This window comes from Grosmannia clavigera (assembly GCF_000143105.1).
Source record: "Grosmannia clavigera kw1407 unplaced genomic scaffold GCSC_125, whole genome shotgun sequence".
NCBI classification, from domain to species: domain Eukaryota; kingdom Fungi; phylum Ascomycota; class Sordariomycetes; order Ophiostomatales; family Ophiostomataceae; genus Leptographium; species Leptographium clavigerum.
In genome coordinates this window covers 35,959-58,701 of record NW_014040818.1, presented here as the reverse complement: position 1 = coordinate 58,701, position 22,743 = coordinate 35,959, and the positions used below count along the sequence as shown (strand labels likewise).

Here is a 22,743-nt window from a genome sequence, read left to right as displayed (position 1 = left end):
GCGCTAGTGTTGTCTTCCTATACATCTTTACTATTTGTGTGTAAGCTGCTAGGTAAAGCCTTTACTATATTAGTTATAGTAAAGGCGAGTGTCTAGTGTAGAGTTGCCGGCTGTTAGCTTATAGCATGCATAGCCTATGCGTCTTTCTTTTGCATATAGTACCTCTAGCTATTCTTCCGCCTTATAGCTTTTCGCTCCTTGCTAGTATTATATATTATCCTTGCTTTCCTTTCTTTGCTGCGTCTAGTATGCTTTTTCGTTGCGTTTATTGCTGTCTTTAGTGTTACTAACTACTACCTTCTTATATGTAGCTTAAGAAAGCTGCGCGTTAGGTAAAAGACTTCTCTATTGTTCTCTTATACTAGGGGTAAGCTAACGATTAGGCTAGATACGTTAACTATTAGTAGCAATAGCAACTTAGAGGTAGTAACGCTTGCAAAGCAAGATAGTATACATACTTATAGGCGTTAGCTTATAATAGATATAGCTCTTGCTTATAATAGCGTAATAAGATTAGCTGCCTTGTTAGCAACTACTAGCAATGTATTATAGTCCTTCTTAATGCTTAGTAGCATGTTGTCTTTATTAGTAGATTCTACGTCTTATAGCGCTTAAATTAAGTTTTGTTAGCTTTTTACTAATAATTAGCCTTATCTTTATACGTTTTACTTACTTTTACTACCTTGTTTTATTCTTATGCTTTAGTTGCCCTGCTTTTTTGCTTTCTAGCTACTATAGCCTTCTTTTGCTTCTTTTTTGTCTAATACTTTTACTACTTGCCTACTTACCTTCCTTTATTATTACGCTTTAAAGCTATCTAGCTTATAGGCTAGGATAACATTATGCTAGCTACTTAGTTATGCTCTTATATATAATAGTTAATAGTGCTTCTTTGCTTATTAAGTGTCTTTTTAGTTAGTAGACAATAAATAAAAAGAGACTTCTTAATTAGTTATATATATAATAAGATACAAAATACTGTAAATTTATGCTTAGTGCCCCTTTACATCCTATAAAAAGAGACTATATAGCCTAGTTAGTGTCTACCTTATATTCTATAGGCAGTTAAAGTGCAGGCTACATTAAGTATAATAACGTAATTAACTCTTACTTAGTGTCTCCCTTCTATTTTATAGAAAGACTCTACGTATGCAGTGTTATGTGCAGCTAGCGTTATGTGTAGTATTAAATAAGCAACTTCTGCTTAGTGCCTTTTTTATATCCTATAGCTTTTACTCTATACACTACTAGTTTATTACGCACGTTTTATATAATTACTAGTATAAGACTTATATAGTAATCTTTATAGGATATTCGTCTAGACTAGTTGTACGTATTATAGTAAGCTCTAAGGCCTTTAGAAGATCTAGTAATAGTATTTTATTTAATAGTTAACTAATTAAAGACTAGACTATGCGTAGTATATGCGTAGATTAAGGCTTTATCTTATCTAATAATTTTAGCGGCTAAGGTTAAGTTAGGTAACCTTAGGAAAATCTATACGCTTTTTTCTTAAACGAAATCGTCCTTAATTTCTCTATATTATATACAAAAAGGTACTCCTAAAATAGTGTAATTTGCTAGCAATTTAAGGTACTAGCTAAGTCACTTATGTGTTTAGCTAGAGAGGTAGGAAGATAATAATAAGGGTAGTAAAAAATAAAATAAGAAAAAGTATAAAAGATCGTTACTTATAAGCTAGCTTTCTAGCTCTAGCGTCTTTAGTTAGCTTCTAGCATTATTTTTAAGCTATACTAAAGGCTTAAGATAGGTTTATAATCCTAGACGTACGCTAGAAAGACGTTATTAAGATGCTGTAAATTTAAGAGTCTAGTACTATTAAGCATGCAAAGCTTAAGGCGGCCGTTTAAGAGCACCTAGGTTACTTAAAGCGGTCCTTTATAAAAAGGCTTATGCTTATGCTTCTAAGGTTAGGCCTAGAGCACTTAGTCTTTAATACTAAAGTAATAAGAGGCAGCTTTATTAGCTTATAGAAGGCTTTATATAGCTATTTAGACGTGCTTTATAAAGGCTAGCCGATTTTAAATACTACTAAGGTTTGTTAGATTATAGGCCTGCTATTTAGCTGCTTCCGCCTTCTTTACACAAGTAAGCTCTTGCACGTACTACGCATGCGTTGCATGTATAGAAGGCTAGCAGCTAAAGGTTAAGAAGTATAGGCTATAGCCGTACTCTATAGGGCGGTAGCAGTATATAAGAATCGCTATACTAACTAGGTTTAAGATTGTAACGCTAGGGTAGGTCTGCATTAGCAGGTATAGTATGCCCTTTAAAGACTAGTAAAAGCGTTTAATCTGCCCGTTGCTTTGCGGCCGGTATAGGGCCGTTAGCAGAAGGGTAATACTTAGCTGCTTATAGTAGGCACTATATGCTTTAGTCTTTAAAAAAGTAGTGCTATTATCTATAATTAGCTATAGGCCTATTACTATAATCTCTTTTAAAGCTTTATAGCGTTAGATTATTATTTCTAGCAGCGCTAGAGCCTTTGCTATAGAAGGTAACGTATATAGCTGCACCTCTAGCTAACTGGTTGCGTAATTAACGGCGGTGGCTAGGTAGATTAGAGTCTCTCTCTCCTAGGCTAGAGGGCTAGTAAAGTCGACTCTCTACTAGGAGAATAAAGCTACTAAGGGCGTTAGCTTTAGCGTAGTCTTTAGGTTTAGCCGGGTCTTATTAATCTAATAGCTTATGCATGTTAGACTTACTTAACTAGTTAATACTAAGAGATATAAATGCTAGTAGCAGCTATTAGCTATCCTAAGAAGCATACTGGCGCCGTAGTGGCCTTGCTGCTTATATAGGGTTTAAAGGCGCTATAAAAGCTTCTTTTAATCTAGTACTTTAAGCAGGTAGTCTTTGTTCTTAATAACGTAGAGAGCGCTGTTAATAATCCTAAAGTAGGCCTTAATCTAGGCTAGTGGTAGTTGCAAGTTAGGCTTAATATTATATAGCAAAACGTCTATAATCTTCTAGATATCTTATAACGTTAATGTCTCTAGACTTAGCTCTAGCAGGCTAGGTCTAGGAGCTAGCATAGGCTTCTTTAGTGCTAGTAGTGCTAAGGTCTTGTTGGCCGGCCGCTAGAGGGTCTCTAGCGGGGGTTTTATTAGTTGCTACTATAAAGGGTAGGTCTTAGTAAGGTCGATTAGGTTGCCCTTATAGCTTTCTACGTAGGTTAGATTTATTAGCTTATTATAGTCTTTAATTAAAGTTACTACTTTTACTTGCAAAAAGCGTAATAGCTAATTAGCAATAACGTTTTTATAGCCTAGGCGCCACTTAATAATAAGGCTAAAGTGCTCTATTTTATTTAAAAACTTTATTAGCCTTAAGGTTAGTTTAGCCTTTGTCCTTATGCTGGCTAAGCTTTTATAGTCTATTAAGATAGTAATATTAAGGCCTTCGATCTAACTACGCCACTTGCGTAAAGCTACAATAATTGTAAGTCCCTTTCTCTTTTACATTAAATAGCGTTGCTACGTCGAATTTAGCGCGTAGCTTATAAAAGCTATAGAGTAAAGCACGGTACGCCCTAGGTAGCCGACTTTTAAGTGCGGTTAGTATAAGGCAGCGCTAATATATTTAATTAACAAATTAACTTTAATAATAACAAGCTGCTAGTAGCTAAATAGCTTTAGCAAAAGAGCCGTTATTAAGGCCTTTTTTAAAGCTTTAATAGCCTTCTTTACTATAAGGCTAAATACTATTATTATGCTAAGTTAAAGGTTGCTTATAAAGAAGGCATTAAGAGGGAGTGCAATCTAAGCAAAAAGCTTTATAAATGCGTAGTAGTAACCTATAGCGCCTAGAAAACCTTATAGATTAGTAATTGTATACATTACTGGCTAGTTAACAATCGTAGCAACCTTTTTAAGATTAGTTTATAGACCCTAAGAGTTGACTATTATGCTTAAAAGCTTAACGCTATTTATAAACTAGCGGCATTTACATAGTTAGAGGACTAAATAGGCCTTATTTAGCGTTTATAGCATTATGTCTATATACTTTTAGAGCTTCTTTTAGAAGTCTACAAATATACATAGGTTATTAATTAGACTTGCGTAGTATATGTAATGCTCCTTTATTAGCTTATTAATTAGCTGCTAGAAGGTAGTAAAGGCGTTAGTTAAGCTAAAAGGTATAACATTAAATTTATATAAGCCTTAAGAAGTAACAAAAGCAGTCTTTTTAGCTAAAGCAAAGTCTATAGGAATCTGCTAAAAGCTGTCTTAAAAGTCTAAGAGCGTATACTACTAGTGCCTAGCAGCGCGCTAAAGCTTGCCGTTAACGTTTAAAAGTAGGTAGGCGTAACGCTTTGTATAGCGGTTTAGCGGCTAGTAGTTAATATAAATCTAGATAGTAATACTAGAGGGTAGCTAGTCTATAGTTAGCAGCTGTTAGATCTACTCTAGAGAGAGGCAAGGAAACTTAGCTTGGCCCTTAGGTACGGCTAGGGCCTATAATAACTATAGGGACTTGCTTCTATATATAACGCTATTAGCGACGCTATCTTAAACAAACAGCTGTATTGCTAGCTGCTAGAGCAGACTATATTCCTATAATCTTATATATATTGAAGAAGAGTTTCTTATATTAATAACATAATAGGTCTGCCTAGTATAGGCTACCACTCTACCTTTTAAGTTAAATAACTCTAAGTATTTTACTTAAAAGACGATTACCTTTAAAGGTAAAGAGGGGTTTGCAGGCGCTTTTAGCGCTAGTAAAGGGCTAGTCTTAACGTTAAAGGTATGTTTACTAACGTAATACGCTGTCTTTATATATAAAGACTAGCAAAGAAGAATGCCTAAGGCAAGCTATATTCTAGCAGCCTTTAGTAACGTAAGGTATATTATGCCTTTAAGCTTGCATAAGAAGCCTAGTTTTTCTTATACTAACTAGCCTATTAAGAGGTCTCTTAGTATCTAGTTGTCTAGTATAATACCTATGTAAAGAGAGATAGAAAGGCTTAGTGCTAGGCTATTAAGACTATTAAAAAAAGGTTAAAGTTAATAATAATATTCTTTATTATAGTAAGCCCTAGGCCTATGCCTAAAAGCACTGTTAGTGTTACTAGTAAGCGTGTATTTTATATACGCTACGCTAAGGATTTAGTAGCCTAACAAACTACACTTCTATTATCTTAAAAGATGCTAAAATTTACATTTAGCAGCTATTTTTTCTTATTTTTATTGTTTTTCTACGTCTTTCTTTGTCCTTTTTAACTAACGTTTAGCACTTACGCTATATTAGTCGACTTTGCTATGCTACTAAGGCACCTAAGGTAAAGGTTATAACCTTTAAAAGACTCCTTAAGAGGTCTAAGCAGTAAGATTTTACTAATTAAAGTTATCTAGTATGCATAGCTTCTTCCCTAATTAACGTTAGTATTATAATTAGTAGGTTCTTATAAAAAGTTAAGGTCTTATATGCCGTTGCTTATTTTAGCTTTATTAGCCTAATCTTACTTCTTCTAATCTACTTTACTATTAACGTATTAAAAACGTTTAACTATACTGTCTACCTTATGCTAAAGAAGGCCTTTCTGCGTAGTATACAAGGTAGCGTTTTTAATTAGCATGCGGTAGTCTATAATCTACTAACCTCTTTAGCGGTTATAAGGTGCATGCAGCGCGCTCCTTGCAAAAGGCCTGCGCAAAGACGTAGACGTCGCTTTAGTATTAAAAGCAACTCTCTTCCCTAGGCTCTAACGTCTAGCGGGAGGTTCTTTGCCGCGCGGTAAGCGGCGGCGTTAAGGATAGTTAGCAGCGAAGTAACTAGTCTAACTGCACTAGTAGCACTAGGCTGCTTTTTGTAACGTAACTACCATCAAACCATCCTTCTTTTTAGCTTGCTAATTAGACTCCTTAGCACTATAAGGTGCTTCTACACTAATTGAATTTGTAGAGGGTGTACCCTGCAAGCTAAAAAGACCAAACATCGCAGCAATCCCGCGATAGTAGTCTGTTAAGCTTATACAAAGCTCCTCTATCTAGAGGCCGTACGTTGGTCTGCCGTAAGGGTTAGTCTATAAGAGAGGCACGTGCTTTAAAGCATTTTAATTTGCTTAAAATAACGCAGCCTTTACGTCGGCTAGACGAACGGAAGGCGGCTTAAGCATAAAAGGCGCGAAAGCAAGTTAATTACACTATTCGTTAATGCATTCGATCAGGCCTCTTTTATCCAGCGTTAGGTTTATTGCACAATCCTGCTCCTAGACGTATTATTTAAGGCCGCTTTTTAATATTACCGCGAAGACAAAGTAATGCCATTTAGCGCCTTAAGGCTAGTTATATAGGTAGGAAAGGGGTCCTGTGCAGCTAACGCCTACGTATACGCACTACTCTGTAACAGCGATTTGCTGCTAAAGTAATTCGCTTTAAATCTTCTTAAGCTTTACGTGCAGCTCCGGGTTGTTGGTTCGATCAAAGAAGGGCAGGGTAAGCTTTTTCCGATTTATTATCGGCGGCGTAACCTAGGGTTTGCCTTGGAAAACGTGCCAGAGTGGTGGGAAGATGGCGCGCACCAGTTGCTTACTGGGTGCGCGCCCGTATCCAGGCTAGTACTAGTGCTCCTAAAAATATTAGTATTTAAAAGCAAGGTCTTCGGCCGTTAACGTCGTTGCCTGCGTTGCTGCCGCTCCTCCTGCTGCATAAAATCTGGTAATATTACCAGGGATGCCTAAGGCAGCTTGCGGCGAGGTTTTGAATAGTCTCGTCGTAGGCGGCAGGGGAGGTGTGGCGGGAAGGGTCTGGGCAAGGGGTCGTGGCGCCGGGCTTGGTGATACCGTTCGAACTGTCACCGGGGCCGGCGGCGGTACTAGCAGAGGCGGCGCTTAAGCAGGTGGCGCCGGTGCTGGCGGCGCCGGTGCGGCTTGTGCCGTTACTAGAGTTAGAAGCTGCTGTAGGAGAGCTTCTTGGTGCGCGTAACGATCGTTGGCAGCAGCGTTTTAAGCGCGCATTTCGTCCTCTAGAGACTGGAGACGAGCTTCCTGGTCTGACAGTCGGCCAAGGTGCTCCGAAAGCCGGCCTAAGAGCTGGGGACTGGAGGACCTAGTAGGGACTCCGATTGTGACGTCGCTGTCACCTTCGTTGCTAGGTCCGGGAGTCTTGGGCTCGGCGGCAGCGGCGGCTCTCTTTGGCGGCATGACGGCGGAAGGGGTTTTTTTTTTTTTTTTTTTTTTTTAAAAAAAAAAAATTTTGTTTTGTTTAAAAAGCAGAAAAAATCGTATAAATATCGGATTTGCTGGAAAAGAGGCAGCAAATTCGTCCCTTGCTAATTAAAGCAGTAGATCTTGTTCCAGTAGATACTGGTACAAAAAATCGATTTTTTGTGGCTTCTACTCCGTGCACCACTAGTCTGTCACGCACGTTCTGCGTGATCACCAGTGTAAGACCCGTACGGTAATCCTTGTGGGATATTCGTCCGGACCAGTTGCACGTATCGTAGTAAGCTCTAAGGCCTTCAGAAGATCTAGTGATGGTATTTCGTTCGGTGGTTGACTGATTGAAGACCAGACTGTGCGCAGTATGCGCGCAGATCAGGGCTTCGTCTTATCTAGTAATTTCGGCGGCCGAGGTCAAGTCAGGTGACCTCGGGGAAATCCACAATCCCATGGGGAGGAGACTGCGCAGTGCCATGTCACGTGGCGATTACATAATTAATTCACGCTCGGTGCCTCCTTCCTATACTATAGGGCGAGAAGGGCCGGTCGTAAGTCAGTGCCTCGCTCCCATCCCATGGGGAGCCAGCGCCTGCTTACATTAAAATATTTTAGTAGCCAATTAAAGCAAAGCTTTCAAACGTGACATGGCCCACTAATAAATCCCATTTTAAAAATCGTATAGCCAATGAAAACAAAGCTTTCAAACGTGACAGACCCACCTGCACCTAATTAGCCAATCACAGCAACGCTTTGATCAATGAGAATTCTTTTTAGGCCCACCTGCACCTAACCAGCCAATTAGAGCAACGCTTTGATCGATAAGATTTTTTTACGTTTACTAGCAACCGTTATTAAATTTATAACAACGTAACAAAACTTGATATAAAAAAAAGCGTAGAAGTTTTAGAATCCTTGATTTTAGCTGCATTTTATGTATATATAAAATCCCCCCTTTTTTTCTCGAAAAGTAGCTAACCCTAGCTGACTTTTTACCTTAACTTTTACTTTTTTACCTTAACTTTTACTTTTTACTTAACTTATTCTTACCTTTTTGCTAAAGATTAACCTTTTTTATTGCTTACTTAAATTGCTTACTTAAATTGCTTACTTAATATTAGCTTACTTAGTTAAATATAGTATAGTTAAAAGGCACTATAAATAGCTTATTTTAGGCAAATAGCCTGTTTATACCCTCTTGCTGCCTAGCTTAAGGCAACGCCTAAGGCTAAGACTATAGCTACGTTAATGTAGCCTTTCTTTTATTTACTACGTGTTATATTTGTAGCTATCTTCTATTTCCTTACTTATTTATCCTGCCTTTTCCTTTCTTTGCTTAGGGTAGCTTTTCTTACTTTTATAAGCTTCTACCTTTGTATTTAGACCTAAAATACTATATAAAAGGTCTAGTGTATAGCTTTAAAGAATCTTCTCCTAGAAGTTCTAGGAGTTCTAAACTTCTCTCTAGGGCTGTAATATCCTTATTAATTTTCTTCTACCTTATGTAAAGATTCCTTAACTCCTCTCTTAACATCCTACCTTTAGTAACTATCTTTAAGGATAGCCTACTCTTATATAATTCTTATCTTTTTATACTATTATATGTATAATTTTATTGTCTAAAAATCAATGTTAGTGTTAAATTTAGCGACTAGGGAGAATGGCATCGCTTCTAATGATTAACGAGATTTTGCTTCCTTAAGAATCCTCGGACGTAACGTCCGTATAAAGTGATAGGACAGCGGTAGGTCTATAATCCGTAGACTTTGCGGTTGTGCCGATCCAGACCACCTTTGTTGCCAAAGAGCGGGTGCTTGCAATTTAAGACTTCGCAGATGTAAGGCTTGCTATGTTTAGCTTCGTGCTTTTTAAAGTGTGTTAGTGCTAGCATAAAGTTAGTTGTAGGAGGATAGTTTACAGACTGTAAAGCAGATTCGGAGGGAAACTCGCTGTTACGCTGCACTCGGGGACTGAAAATTGTAGTTTGGGCTTATTACTAGCCGTGTTTCCCGACTCGATAGGGTTATATATTGCGGAGGGTTTAGTGGCTATGGTTTAGTCGGGATATGTGCCAAAGGAATTTTGCCTCCTAGAATGTACCGGTCAGCTACCTCGCACCTAAAACGTGATGTATAGATTTAATTTAATTTAGAAAGTCGAAAATTTAACGAATGCAAGCTATATATGGCATACCCTGCAAAAAGGCTCTGGCTACTGTCTAGACAGCCGAGAAAATCATTGCTACTATCTGTAAATATGTTAAGATATGCTTAAATGTAGAGTGCTTGGAAGTATCTTACTCTAGTTGTTGTTCGAAGGACACTAGTTCAAATGTGAATCTTTAGGGACGTTAGCTGTGCAAGATGAAGGCCTCTTCGTTTTATAGTATCTCTGGCTTCTCCAGAGCTATAGGAAGATGTGATGAGACAGAGGCGGAAAGGCTTCGAGGAGGAGAGGAGAAGACGAAGGAAAAGATCGCCAGAGAGGTTTATAGGGTAGAGGATATAATATAAGATGCCCAAATGTTTTCACATGCTGTATGTGACATCTTGTTGATCAGGAAGCTGCCCAGTAAGCTGCCCAGAAAAGCAATCACCTCCCAATACTATAGTGCATTAGCATCGACAACTCGCCAGCAGTTTTTTAGATCTGGAGGCTGTCTCACAAGTTGGATTTAAAATTATTTGATGCGTATCAGTAGGGTAATTGAAGTCTTGGAAGATGGCAGGATTTTGCAGACTTGAGGGGAAGTGAAAAGTATCTAAATCAGTATAGTTCTCCATTGCGCCTGTAGTGACGAGCGGTGACTTACTGTACGCGGCTAGGCCCATCTGCCTTTTTATATCGATGAAGTTTGTTGTGGCTTAAAGCACAACAGGACAGGGGGAGAGGGGAAAGCCGTCCTTTATATATCGGACATAAACGATGTTCTAACGACCTGTGCTCTAGACACTCTCTTGTCTATGTGTAGAAGCGCGGCAACCTAAGGCAGATTCCTAATAGTACATAAGCTGTAGGGCAAAATGTTAAAACTCACCAATCAAAATCAGCGGATTTCGGATTGAATGCCCGAGGGAAAGCTGCCCTGATTCCAAGGCAAGCGGTTTCTTACACTGCTGTTTCGTTGTCGTGGATTGGTACACGAAGCCGCATAAGGCAGACTTTGCCTTGATTCTTAGGCAGAGACACTGGGCACCGGTATAATTTACCTTGCGAGGCTGAACTGCTGCTTAACCGCCTGAGGCACACTCGTCCTAATTCTTGGGCAAAACGCCTGCCGACCCGGAATCTTCTACGTTACCGCCAGACTATTATGTTAAGCATCTTGATGATATTCTAGATGCACAGAGAAGAAAGTTTACGATTCGTCTATATCCACGTTACTAGGTAAGGATGCTAATCTATTAGCCTAAGGCATATCTAGAGGCAGATCTACCTCGATTTCAGGGCGAAGAGGACCCGCTACGATTCACTAGCCGGTGAGCCGTATAAGTAATACAGGGCGATGCAAACGGAACTGGCCAAGCCGCCGAAGACAAGCGGCCTCCCTAGAGTTTCAACTTATCGGGCTGTGGATTTAACGGGATTGCTGAGTCACGCTAGGGGAGCACTTCGGAGTAGAAGCCACAGGGCCTTGACTGCGGAGCTTAGTTTCCCAAGGGATTAGCACGTAACATGCCTTAAGCCGCGCCCCTTGACGGAGGCACGATCGCCTCTTATACTATGTATAAGGCATCTTAGGGGGATAGACAAATACAACACAGAAATTCTTGCTAGTGATTATTTTTCATACATAATATTTACAGATGTGCTAGGCTGTATTACAATAGCACGTATTCCATTGTACTGTACTCCGTAGATACATCCTACTATCTGTCTTTGTTCTTTGTAAGAGAGTGAGCCAGTCTCTCATCGAGCCTCTCCCCTTTCACCAATCTTGTCAACTCATTCCTACTGCTACTCTCCGTCGTCAATGGCCCGGCCCCTCGCCGACCCCCATGTCTTGTCGTAACGAAGGGGAAAGTGGCTGGCGAGGATGAACGCCGCCGCCCCAGCGCAAAGGCCAGATACAGCTGTGCCCTAATGTACCAGTTGGGCCCTGCTTGTAGGGAATGCTCCTAGCGGGACAAACACGCTAAAAATGTAAGCTAGGATCGTGCCGCTAGCAAAGAGCACCGTGCACCTTAGGCTTGCCCTAGAGGTGCGGGGCAGAGAAGACGGTGGAGATGCTTATAGGGGGGAGGGTTAGTGCCCAGAACGAGCTACTATGTACTCCGTAGATATCGAGAAAGGTCTGGCAAGCTGCGCCGCCGGAACACGACTCCCGCTTGAGCTGAACAGTGTCTTAGCGGCCAGCGCCGTAGAGGCCTACATTAGTCACAAGATGTCAATATTGACTGTGACGTACAGTAAGCTGTATGAGCAGGAACCGCAATTGACCCAGAATGAGGTGTGTGAGAAGGCAAGCTGGATGTTCGAGACATGCGTGGACCTTTGTGCCATTGGGAAGATGGCCTCACCAGACAATGCTGGTAGCTTTAGGATCGTTCAAGTCATATGCTGGCGCAAAGTTTAATGGTCAAAGTGTGGGGCATTGCAGCCAAAGTGACAGTTGAGAATGGAAAAGAGATAGCTCTGTAGGCTCCAGCTGTCCCTGAAGACGGACAGCTTACTGGGCAGTCTGGAGTCGGAAATGGAAAAGGGCGGCCAGAGAAGCATAATGTCGCTTCATCCATTGTCCCCTGCAGGCGCAGAGCTGCCTTGGTGAGGGCTCACACTTAAAGGTCTGCATGTAGAGAAGCTTATGCAAAAGGGTAGGCACCAAGGATGGTTGAAGTTCTTCTACGGAAACTATACGGCAATATCTTACATAAACCTCCATTGCCGTTTAAACCATTGTAGGTACGAACAAGGGCCTCGCCTCTGCCTCCGTCCTCAAAAATCACCTCCTATCCTGTCCGATTATTCCTGCCGTGTCTACATACAGTAAGAAAGCCGAACTTTCTGGCTCTTGCAGCTCTCCAGTTCATGGCCTCACCCGAGCCCAGAATCCGGGTCGGTCTCATTTCGTAGCAGATGGCAGTTTTGGCCTCGTCCGTACCACGGGTCAGCGTCCTAGGACGCGGCCAGCCCGGGTACTTTGGCTTGGCCGGGCCGAAGAGATACATATAGCGCAACTTGCCGTTGTTGACATCATTCAAGTCGTCCAGGTGGTAGGATGTGACGGGGCTGGCCGGATCTGCGAGGTAGGCAAACACCGCATCGTACGCGCCGCTGGGCAGCACGATCTCATACAGCGTGACATGGCTGGGCTGCAGCGCCTGGAGGACCTGTAGCAGACTATCAGCGGTGGTAAATTTTACGCCGCTGAGGGCAAAAGAGTCGAGGCGTATTGATGTGGTGGACAGCTTCTCAAGTGTAGAGGATAGTGGCGGTAGTGGGGATGGCTCAGGGAGTGTGACGGAAGATTCCCCCTCCCTCTCTTCCTCTTCCTCGGTATCTGGCTGGTACGGATGTACTTTGAACCAATGAATGTCAAGTTTTTTTATCGTTGGTAGGGCACCGGTAGCCATCAGATCTAGGATCGTGTGCAAGACTTCCATAAAGTAGACAGCTTGCTGTTCGATGACCGTCAATTGTGTAGCGGTGCCTTCGCTTGTAATCCGCCGCCCTGAGGCACGATGGGGCCCCGACAGGCTTATATCCAGGTGCTGCAATGTCGAGAATACGGATGTCAACGATGCGAGTGATGTTTCCGCCATCCTGTCTTGCAGGATGTCGACAAAAACACGGCTGGAGAAGCTGCATCGCTGCTGGGAGTGGAAGACGTCCAGACGCGTGCTGACGCCCAGATTCGAGGCCAGCAGCGCATCTATCGCGATGCGAAACGTCCGCTGAGCCATGTCCCAGAGAGGTAGAAAGTTCATGGTAATGCTTTCTGCGCCACGCAGCACGCCGTCCTCCTGGCGAACGGCAACCCGCAAGCTCAGTAATGATATGCCGTTGTGGCCGTTTTTGTCGTCGTTACGTCTCGCCTTCTTAATGTTGCGGAATACCTCTGTGAGGAGCTCTGTCTGCCGTGCCGTCATATCTGCGTCTTCACCTGCCACTAGCTGCGGCGGTGGCGCCCTCAGGTGGCCACCCCTGTCCACAAGCTTGACCTGACTCTCCTCCAAGAGGCCAGTCAAGGTGCAGTCTTGCAGGAGACATGCCACGCGGCGGCCGTAGCGGTCATGGCTCGTGATACGTACGAGATTCTCGAGAGCCGGCATGGTGAGAAGGATTTCCCTGCGCTGACAAAAGGCCTTGAAGCGGCCGTGAGAGGTCCTGTCATTGAATGCGCGGCTCGCCAGACGAAGCGAGCAGATGTCCGGGAGGTCCACAAACGATATGATAGACTCGACCAGCTCGACGGGCAAGACGTTGAATGTCGCGGGAGCCATAGATGAGGTGGAAGAGGGGTAAAACAATTGAGCTAGACAGAGTTAATCGCGCGTTGCTACCGTGGGCAATAAGGGGGTGGGTGGGAGGTGGTATTTATGTTCAGCTTAAGCTTATTAACTCGTAGTTATTTTTGGCACATGGGCTTGTTTTGGTGGACATTAATATGGGTGTGGATACCTGAATATCAGGCATCTATACAGCTAGGGTTAGCTTAGTGGTGATGGCGCTAGACTGCGCGCACAACGCAGTCTGGCAACAACCATCATCTACCTACTTCGGAATCTCTACTAGATCTTTAGAAGACCTTTGCCTCTACTGCTACAGTGCAACAGTGGCCATTACAGTAACCGTACTGGATTGCTGTAGAGGTCCCTCCTGGTACAGCTCATACAGAGAGCTACGCTAGGGGCGCACAGGAGCGAGTAGAAGCCACATGGGCTAGACCCACATAAGCATCTTCTGTCTAACTTGCTACTGAGCCCCCTATTACGGTATTTTGCTCATACCAAAGCCTCCAGCCTCCATTCTCGTCGCCATCCGCATTCGCGTCGTACTCGAACAATGCTATGCCTCTATGTGGAGGTAGTTCCTCACTATCATCCGCCTCATATCCAAGTACAACTATATCTATATCCCCGACAAGATTCACAATGGTTTGCTGTATAGTAGCAATGGCATCTGGATAGCCCACACTTGTACTGTCTGCGTTTGCTGCTTGAACTTCCTCTTCGGTGGCCCCGGCCGGAGTTTTCGGCGTCATGATGTAAGCCTTGGTGTTCTTGTTTATGTAGAGACTTGGCGTAATGGCCGCGCCCTTGCTGTTCTACTTTGATCCACCTGTGATGAGGTTGACAAAGTTTCGTCTCAGCGCTGTGGCCGGAGGTACGGCGTCATCACGAGAAAAGGCGAGGCTTTCAAATATGTGCGCCTATAGTCTGTTAGCTCTAGCCACAAAAAACAAAAATAAAAAATAGTTCGTCATCTTGGGAGGTCTTCACCATGTACACGGCCTCATCTGACACGATCGTCAACACCGTGCAGCCAATCAGTCCGGGCGTACCCATTGTTAAGGTGTTGGCGCCATCGTAGTTTGCAAAGACTCTCTCTGCGGCATAGGTATATTGCCTTCCACTGCTAGCTGGGGGGTTTTGTTAGCAAAGGTAAATCTTTAAACTTGTAGAGCGAGCAGCTTACCAGTGTAGATGATGCTCAGAGCATTTGAATTGGGAGAAGTCGCCGGGGAGTCGAGTACGAGAATGTCCTCCGTACCCACCGTCTCAGCCAAATAATCGTCTATTTCCTCTTCATCGAGGTTTCCGATGACACGCTTGTTGAGGCCCAAGTTGTGCGAGACAGAAGTTGCGTTGGCACTCACGGAGCCAATAAGCGACCGCTTTTTGGCAGAGGATGCTGAGCAGGAAGAAGTACAGCCAGATCCGCAGGCAGTACGGCACAAGGCGTACGGGGCACTGGTGGTGGACTGCCTGGCCTTGAGCACAAAACTGGGGTCATGGAGCCTGTACGGAGTATTGTTAGTCGGACTACCAAGCTATTCATTCGTACGTACGTGAACATACGCTCTATGCGTGACCTTGTCGGTGAAGCCGGTCCCCGTGACGGCCCCGGCCCGTGGCTAGCCTTGCCATGATACTTCTGCTGGCATTTACCCAAGTCTTTGCTGCCGCAGAGTATTCGTCCATCCGCTCACGCTGTCCACAGGTGTGCAGCGAGCTCGGCCATGACCCGGCCGGCTGGACGTACTATCACAGCCTGCACGTGCTCAGCAGATGCAACAAGACGGTCTTGTTTGACACCAACCTGTTCAACGCCGTCAACGACAGTCGCAAGCACTTTACCATTCGCGCGTGCTCGGTAGAGGCAGATTTGTCAGCCGCCGCCGCCACCACATCGGCGTCTAAGCGTGCCAACGGCCATGCGGCGCGGTCGTTGTCGCAGCAGGGAAACGAGACGACGGCAAGTGCGACTGTGCGGCCGATGGCTCTTTCTTGGGGCACTGGTAACGGGTCCACCACGTCTTTGTCATCATCAGAATCGGCGTCCCTTTTGAGCCATCTTCTCTCGTATGCGCAAGACAAACCAGATGACGGACTCGGTCTCGGTCTGTTTGCTTCCTCTGGCAGCACTGTCGCCGGCGTGTTCATCGGGTCGGGCGTGCAGACAGCGAGCGCCGTCAACGTGCTCGGCGCATTTGCCGACGCGCAGGCCTACATCGAGGCACCGAGCGCGGCGCTGCAGTACTGTGGAAGCAACAACAACAGCACCAGCAGCGGAAACTCCTCGTCCCCCACCTCCTCTGCCGGCCAGGCAGTCTTTGGGGTCATCGTCGACACAGAAGGGGGGGGCGACGTGAACGTGGCCCGACTGCAAGCGGCTCTGGCCCAGTGGACCGACGGCAAGTGTCTGCAGGGCGACGGAGCATCGCCGACCTCGACGTGGTGGTCGGCAGCTTCGGAGCCAGAGCTGGTAATAGTCGCAGAGGACGACGAGGCCACGGCATCCAGTCTGCACCGACGAGCAGACGCCACCTCTCCGGCAGCGTATGCCAACGGAACGTGTTATACGTATGTGGTGAGCACGGGAGACACGTGCTCGGCCATAGCGCTGACGTACGGTATCAACATAGCGGCCGTCGAGGACAACAATGACAACACCTGGGGATGGATGGGCTGCTCGGATCTGCAGATCGGCCAGTATATCTGTCTCAGCACCGGTACGCCGCCTTTCCCGGCAACTGTGTCCAGCGCAGTGTGCGGCCCGCAGGTCAATGACACGACGCCCACGAGCAACTATACGGGCTGGGCAGATCTCAACCCGTGCCCGATCAATGCGTGCTGTGACATCTGGGGCCAGTGCGGGATCACGTCGGACTTTTGCACGCCGGATCCGGCGGACACGGGAGCGCCGGGTACGGCACAGGCCGGCAGCAACGGTTGCATTTCCAACTGCGGCTTTTCCGTCATCCAGTCCGTGGCGCCAGACTCGTTTGCTACTGTGGGCTATTTTGAGTCGTGGAACAGGGACCGGTCGTGTCTGCACATGGACCCAGCGGACATACCATCAAAGTACACGCACGTGCACTTTGCCTTTGGCAACATCACCGACGACTACGCCGTCGACGTCAGCGGCTACCAGGACATCTTTGACAGCTTCCTTGCCGGCACAGGCTACAAGCGGATCCTCTCCTTTGGTGGCTGGGCCTTTTCCACCAGCCCGCAGACGTACCCCATCTTCCGCGAGGGCGTGTCGGAGGCGCAGCGGCAGACGTTTGCCGATAACATTGTAGCGGTAAGTAAGACGTCGGACGTGAAGGAAAAGATAAGCTAGGCGGGCCGAAACTAAACCAAACCAAGCTAACGCGGTTAGTTTATCAAAGCAAACGACCTCGACGGCGTCGACTTCGACTGGGAGTACCCCGGCGCTACGGACATCCCGGGTATCCCGGCCGGCACCGCCGAGGACGCCACAAACTACCTGGCCTTCCTGCAGGACATGCGGGCACGGCTGCCGACGGACGAGTACACGTTGTCGATTGCGGCGCCTGCGTCCTATTGGTATCTGCGCAACTTCCCAATCAAGGAGATCGGCGAGGTGGTCGACTACATCATCTACATGACATACGACCTGCACGGCCAGTGGGACTATGACAACAGCTTTAGCGAGTTAGTCTGCGCTGCCTTTGATGCTGATTTTAATGCTGATTCTCTCTCACATGCTCGTTCTAACCAGTAGTTTAGTCCGGGCTGCGTCGACGGAAACTGCCTGCGATCGCAGGTAAACAAGACCGAAACGCTGTCGGCGCTGGCCATGATCACAAAGGCCGGCGTGCCGTCCAACAAGGTCATGGTCGGCCAGGCGCTGTACGGTCGCAGCTTTGAGATGACTGAGGCAGGATGCTACACGGAAATGTGTAAGTGCGAGTGCAAGTTCGACTTCGAGTGCGAGTGCGAAGTGAATCTGACAAAAACAACAGGCACCTATGTCGGCCCCGATACTGGCGCTACGCCGGGCATCTGCACTGACACGGCCGGCTATATTAGCAACTGGGAGATTGGGCAGATTCTGATCACGCCCGATGCCAACGCCCAGCAATACTACTCGGACGAGGCCGGTGACATTGTGGTCTACGACGAGACGCAGTGGATCTCGTACCTTTCGACAAACACGTACAACTCACGCGTGTCCTGGGTCGAGGGCATGAACTTTGCCGGCACCTCGGACTGGGCCATGGACCTGGCCACCAACTACTACGACAACGGCACGCAGGTCACCAACGGCTCCGGCGTCGTCTACATTGACCCCAGCGTGCTGACCGACCCTGACGCTACCATCGCCTGCATCCCGCCCTGCACCTTTGTCCTGCCGCCGTGGACGCTGTCGACAATGACCACCATCAGCCAGCCACCGGTCACGGAGACGATCGACGAGCTGTGGACGTCGACCAGCACCGGTTCCAACGGCCAGACCTCTATCGCTTACGTCACATCGACTGTCGTCACCACCATAACCATCCCCGCCCTCACCACCGACACCATCTCGATCTACAACGTCATCTGGACCGACGTCAGCGACACCATCATCTACTTTACCAGCAGCGTCAACATGCCGTCCACCGTGCTCGAGCAGGCCAACGACACCATCACCAAGTCCTCCACCACTACCATCTTGCCCGGCATCATCTATACCTACAGCCCGGGGCCGTACACAGGGTCGCAGGAGACGACGGCCACGGCCACGACTACTCCTGCTTCTGATGCTTCTACTTCTACTTCTACTCCCCCACCCGGACTACCTCCGGGAATGGTCGGCTCAGTAAGTGTCAACTCGGGCTCGCCGTCGCCGACCTGCGTCGTCGGCTGCGGCTCTGTGTGTCTGCTCAACTGCCTGCCGTCTATTCCCTGCATTGGAATCTGCGGTTGTGTCGGCCTCGGCTGTCCGACTGGTGCTGACGGAGATAACTGCCTCGGCGCGGGTTGCGATGACAGCGACGATGACGACGACGACGACGACGGTAGTGGTGATGATGACGACAGCACCACAAAGACGTCATGCTCCACCAGCCACACCGTTACCAACTACGAGGTGCCCTGCACCGTGACCAACTACGGCTCGTCGAGCAAGTCGACATGCAACAGCCAGACGTGTGATCCGACGCTCGCCTGCGACACCACCGGCACGACGACTACGTCGTGGACAACCACGGCCGACTGCACCTGGACCGGTGCCAGCTACATTCCGAGTACCTGGGCCATAGACAACCCGGCCGGTGCTTTGCCTCAGCTGGGCGCCGGCGGCCTCTTTGGCTTCACATACTACAAGGGGGACGGCAGCCTGCCGTCCAGCTCTGCCTCTGCGTCCAGCTCTGCCACCACCGTCTCGTACATTCCCTGCACGTATCAGGGCCAGGACCCCGACCAGGGTATCACTGCACGTGAATTTTTTCGCTTGTCCTGATTTACGATTTTGTATTGATAATGACAATATATAAAATGCTAAACTCGACAACACTACCTCAGAATACTGCGTCTGCTCCGGGTCGACCTTTGCGCCCAAGACCACGACCGGCGGTGGTGGCAACTCGTGCGCCTACACAGCCATGCCGACCAAGACAACCAATGCTGCAGTCCTGTATGAGACAGCTAAAAGCAACTGCGAGGTGTGCACTTACGCCGGCCTGTCACAGATTGGCTGCTCGGACCTGGCCGGCTGCACAAAGACGTACCTCTCGACGAGTTCTTCGACGACGACCGCCACCTCTATCCAAACGATGGTCCCGGCACCCTCAGAAGTGACCGACTGCTCTTTCTGGTAAGGGAGAGAGAGAGAAAGGGAAAAAGAGAGACAGACAGAGACGGAGAGAAATACAAGACGACACTTGCGGACGTGAGGATGCTAACCAAGCTTTTTGCAGGGACGAGGTTTTATACTGGTCTTTCGAGATCTACAACATCGAGGGCTGGTCCGACGACGGTGGTGCTGCGCTGAAGAAGCAGGAGAAAGGCTGCGGCGCCCTCACCGGCTGGGACTGGTATGAAGCCACAGATGACTACCCAGCCTACGTATACTTTAACCTACCCCTCTTTATGAAGGATGGCTGCGTCGAGCGCGCGATCGTGTCCGCCGGAGGACTAAAGATATCTTGCACAGGTGAAGGCCTTGATTTCCGGCGAAGGAGCTTGGGGAGGAGCGAAGACGAGGAGGACAGCGACGGCGACGACAACGCCAACGCCCAGGCTGCTGACCTTAGGGCTCGCTCGATGGCGCTCATGACGGCCTCGCCGATCGTCCAGTCCTCCACGCCGACATACTCGTACTCACAGACCACCAGCATCCCGGCCTACGTCCCCATGAACTGGACCGGTACCGACAACAGCAGCACGGTGACGCTGACATGGACGGTGACCGAGGTCACGTCATTTATCGTCACCCAGACCAGTGTCATCGCGGGCGGCACCACCAGCGCCAGCACCACCGGTAGCGGATCTATGACCACAACGACGACGGGATTATCGACAGTCTCGACAGTCTCAACACCCTCGCCCGTCCAGACGGGCATGGTCAGCAACTGTGACTCTTTCTATCTCGTCGTATCAGGCGATACCTGCAGCGCCATCGCCACGGCGGCTGGCATCAGCCTGACAAGCTTTTATGCGTGGAACCCAGCCGTGGGATCGAGCTGTGCTTCTCTCGGTCTGGGTGACTACGTATGCGTTGGCATAACGGGCACGAGCAGCGCCACCAGCAGCACATCGTCCACTGGCAACGGCATCTCCACACCCTCGCCGGTCCAGACGGGGATGGTGAGCAGCTGCGACGACTTTTATCTCGTCGTCTCGGGCGACACTTGCAGCGCCATCGCCACGTCGGCTGGCATCAGCCTGACCAGCTTTTACGCGTGGAACCCGGCCGTCGGCAGCAGCTGTGCGTCTCTCGGCCTGGGCGACTATGTCTGCATCGGCGTCCTAGGCGGCGGCACCACCACCACCACCGCCGCGACGCTGACCACGACCACAACATCCACGACGTCCACCTCATCGGACAACGGCGTGACGACGCCGACGCCCATCGAAACGGGAATGGTAACCGACTGTGACACCTTTTACTATGGTAAGTCTTCCTTATCTCGCTCCGCTCGCTGCTGTCTTCTCGCCTAACTTTTTGTTAGTTGTCTCGGGCGATACCTGTGCCTCGATAGCCTCGGCGGCAGACATCACAGTGACCAACTTCTACACGTGGAATCCGACGGTGGGCACCTCCTGCACCAACTTGTGGCTAGATTCCTATGTGTGTATCGGTGTACTATAAAGGTGAGGCATATGGGACATGCGAGACATGCGAGACATGCAGGGCATACCTGGTACATGGAGGAGAATGTGAATGTCACCACCAGCTGCAAGGACCGAAAAGGCCAAGGCAGCGTCGCTTCATGTTGCTGGCTGTTTTGCATACATAGTAGGAAAACTCGGAGAGGGCGCTGCTATCCGCACGTGTCCGGCACCGACACTGACGCCTCGGAGCTATGTCGCTCGCAAAAGAGGCATATTATCATAACATTGTAATGATAGCGGGATAATTAAAAACATGAGCACTTTGTAGGAGTATCCCCAGCTGGGGCATACCACCTTGCATATCAGCCTTTAGACGTCGACCGCCATGCTACAGAATACAGAGCACAAAATAATGCAGAGGAAGGGGGCGCCTAAAGCAGCCCGCGCACAATCCAAGCAAGATAGTATTAAGGGGAAAGCCAACGAAAATGGCAGAAGTTCTAATCAGTAGAAGCGTGGTTTAGTAAGTAGTTTCTTCGCGATGCCCTATTCCTGTCGAATGGTGCAGGTTAAAAATAGGTTAGATTGCCGGCGGAAGTTCAGTGTTCTGTTAAGCCAGAGCCCGAGCCAGCGTAGCACTGTCTTGGGATTGCCAAAGCTACGACGACGGCATGGTGATGCCGACTCTCACCGAAACATATGGGTAACCAACCAACTGTGGCGCCTTTTACTATGCTAAGTCCTTTCTCTTTTCTTGTTTCGCTCCACTCGCTATTGTCTTCTCGCCCAGCTCAATAACAATACACACATGCACGTAGGGTCAATAATCTAACTAAGCTAATGATCTGACAATTATACATAGTAAGCGGGAGGTGCAGGTTGCAGGTAGTGCACCTTCAACTTCCCTTGCAAGAGATCGCCAGTTCGAACCCTGCTCAAAATGGAAAACCTACCTATGCTGGGAGTCTAATGTCCATCCAGCTCCCTACCCTTTGCTAAAAGATGCTTCTAGGGGCGGGGGTTGTGCCGGAAGGTTTAAGGATGAAGAACGGTGAGGTCCTCACCTTCTTGTGTATGATTTGACAGGAATAGCCGCTTTCTAACAACCTGAAAAGTAACAGAGACTTTTGTAAGGCTGAAGTGGGGCATCTTGTACTTCACTCTCTAGAGACGTTATACGTCGCCCCTTGTTTCCCTACTAGCTGGCAGAAGGTCCCAAGCCGTGCCCCGCCGCACTCCGCTAGCAGACTGCCTTGAACGGGTGACTACAAAGGAAGAGGCGGACAAGCTTTGGCTCCGGTACATTACGCTTAGATTGGATATGGCGGCTGCCGCACAGCGTCTTAGGACGAGCCTCGCCGAGTTCGTCAGGTGCCAGTACCGGTGCCAGTACCGGTGCCAGTACCATGCCAACTATACGAAACTCTAGAAGAGGAACGGCTGTTGCTGTTTCGCCGCCTGCGGCACACTTGCGCCAAGTACACCCCTGGAGTTTCGTTGTATAGTCCCACCTATTCTCTCGGCACGTTTAACCTGTCGCCCAACCTAATCCTACTGCGGTACATCGATAAGCAGAAAGATACGTCGCCGAGCCAATTTTGTGTTAGCGATCTATGCCGGAGACAGAGAAAAGCGATACTGTGCTTTCAATCATCGCTAACTGGGAATCGGATTCTCTCCGAACCTAGGAGGCTGTAACTAGGGACATATATGGCAGGCCCTACTCTTTCTTTTTAGTTAAATTATGTATATAATATAATATAGAAGAAGTAAGACGAAATAAAGAAAGATAACAGATGGCTAAAGATGAAAGTTAGAGTAAGAAGGAGA

At 47.5% G+C, this 22,743-nt stretch overlaps 2 protein-coding genes across 2 annotated transcripts; one reads left to right on the top strand and one right to left on the bottom strand.

Moving 5' to 3' along the window:
• Window positions 1-11,428: 11,428 nt before the first annotated feature.
• Window positions 11,429-13,626, bottom strand: CMQ_8026 (f-box domain containing protein; the record flags this gene model as incomplete). The annotated part of the gene is made up of 2 exons (XM_014319132.1): window positions 11,429-11,551; window positions 12,169-13,626. The coding sequence occupies 2 exons, from the start codon at window positions 13,624-13,626 to the stop codon at window positions 11,429-11,431; spliced, it is 1,581 nt and encodes a 526-aa protein (XP_014174607.1).
• A 1,645-nt stretch (window positions 13,627-15,271) lies between these two features.
• On the top strand, window positions 15,272-21,152 carry CMQ_8025 (class 5 chitinase 1; the record flags this gene model as incomplete). The annotated part of the gene is made up of 8 exons (XM_014319131.1): window positions 15,272-16,933; window positions 17,012-17,307; window positions 17,383-17,555; window positions 17,619-19,076; window positions 19,162-19,363; window positions 19,557-20,752; window positions 20,811-20,929; window positions 21,102-21,152. The coding sequence occupies 8 exons, from the start codon at window positions 15,272-15,274 to the stop codon at window positions 21,150-21,152; spliced, it is 5,157 nt and encodes a 1,718-aa protein (XP_014174606.1).
• Window positions 21,153-22,743: the final 1,591 nt, after the last annotated feature.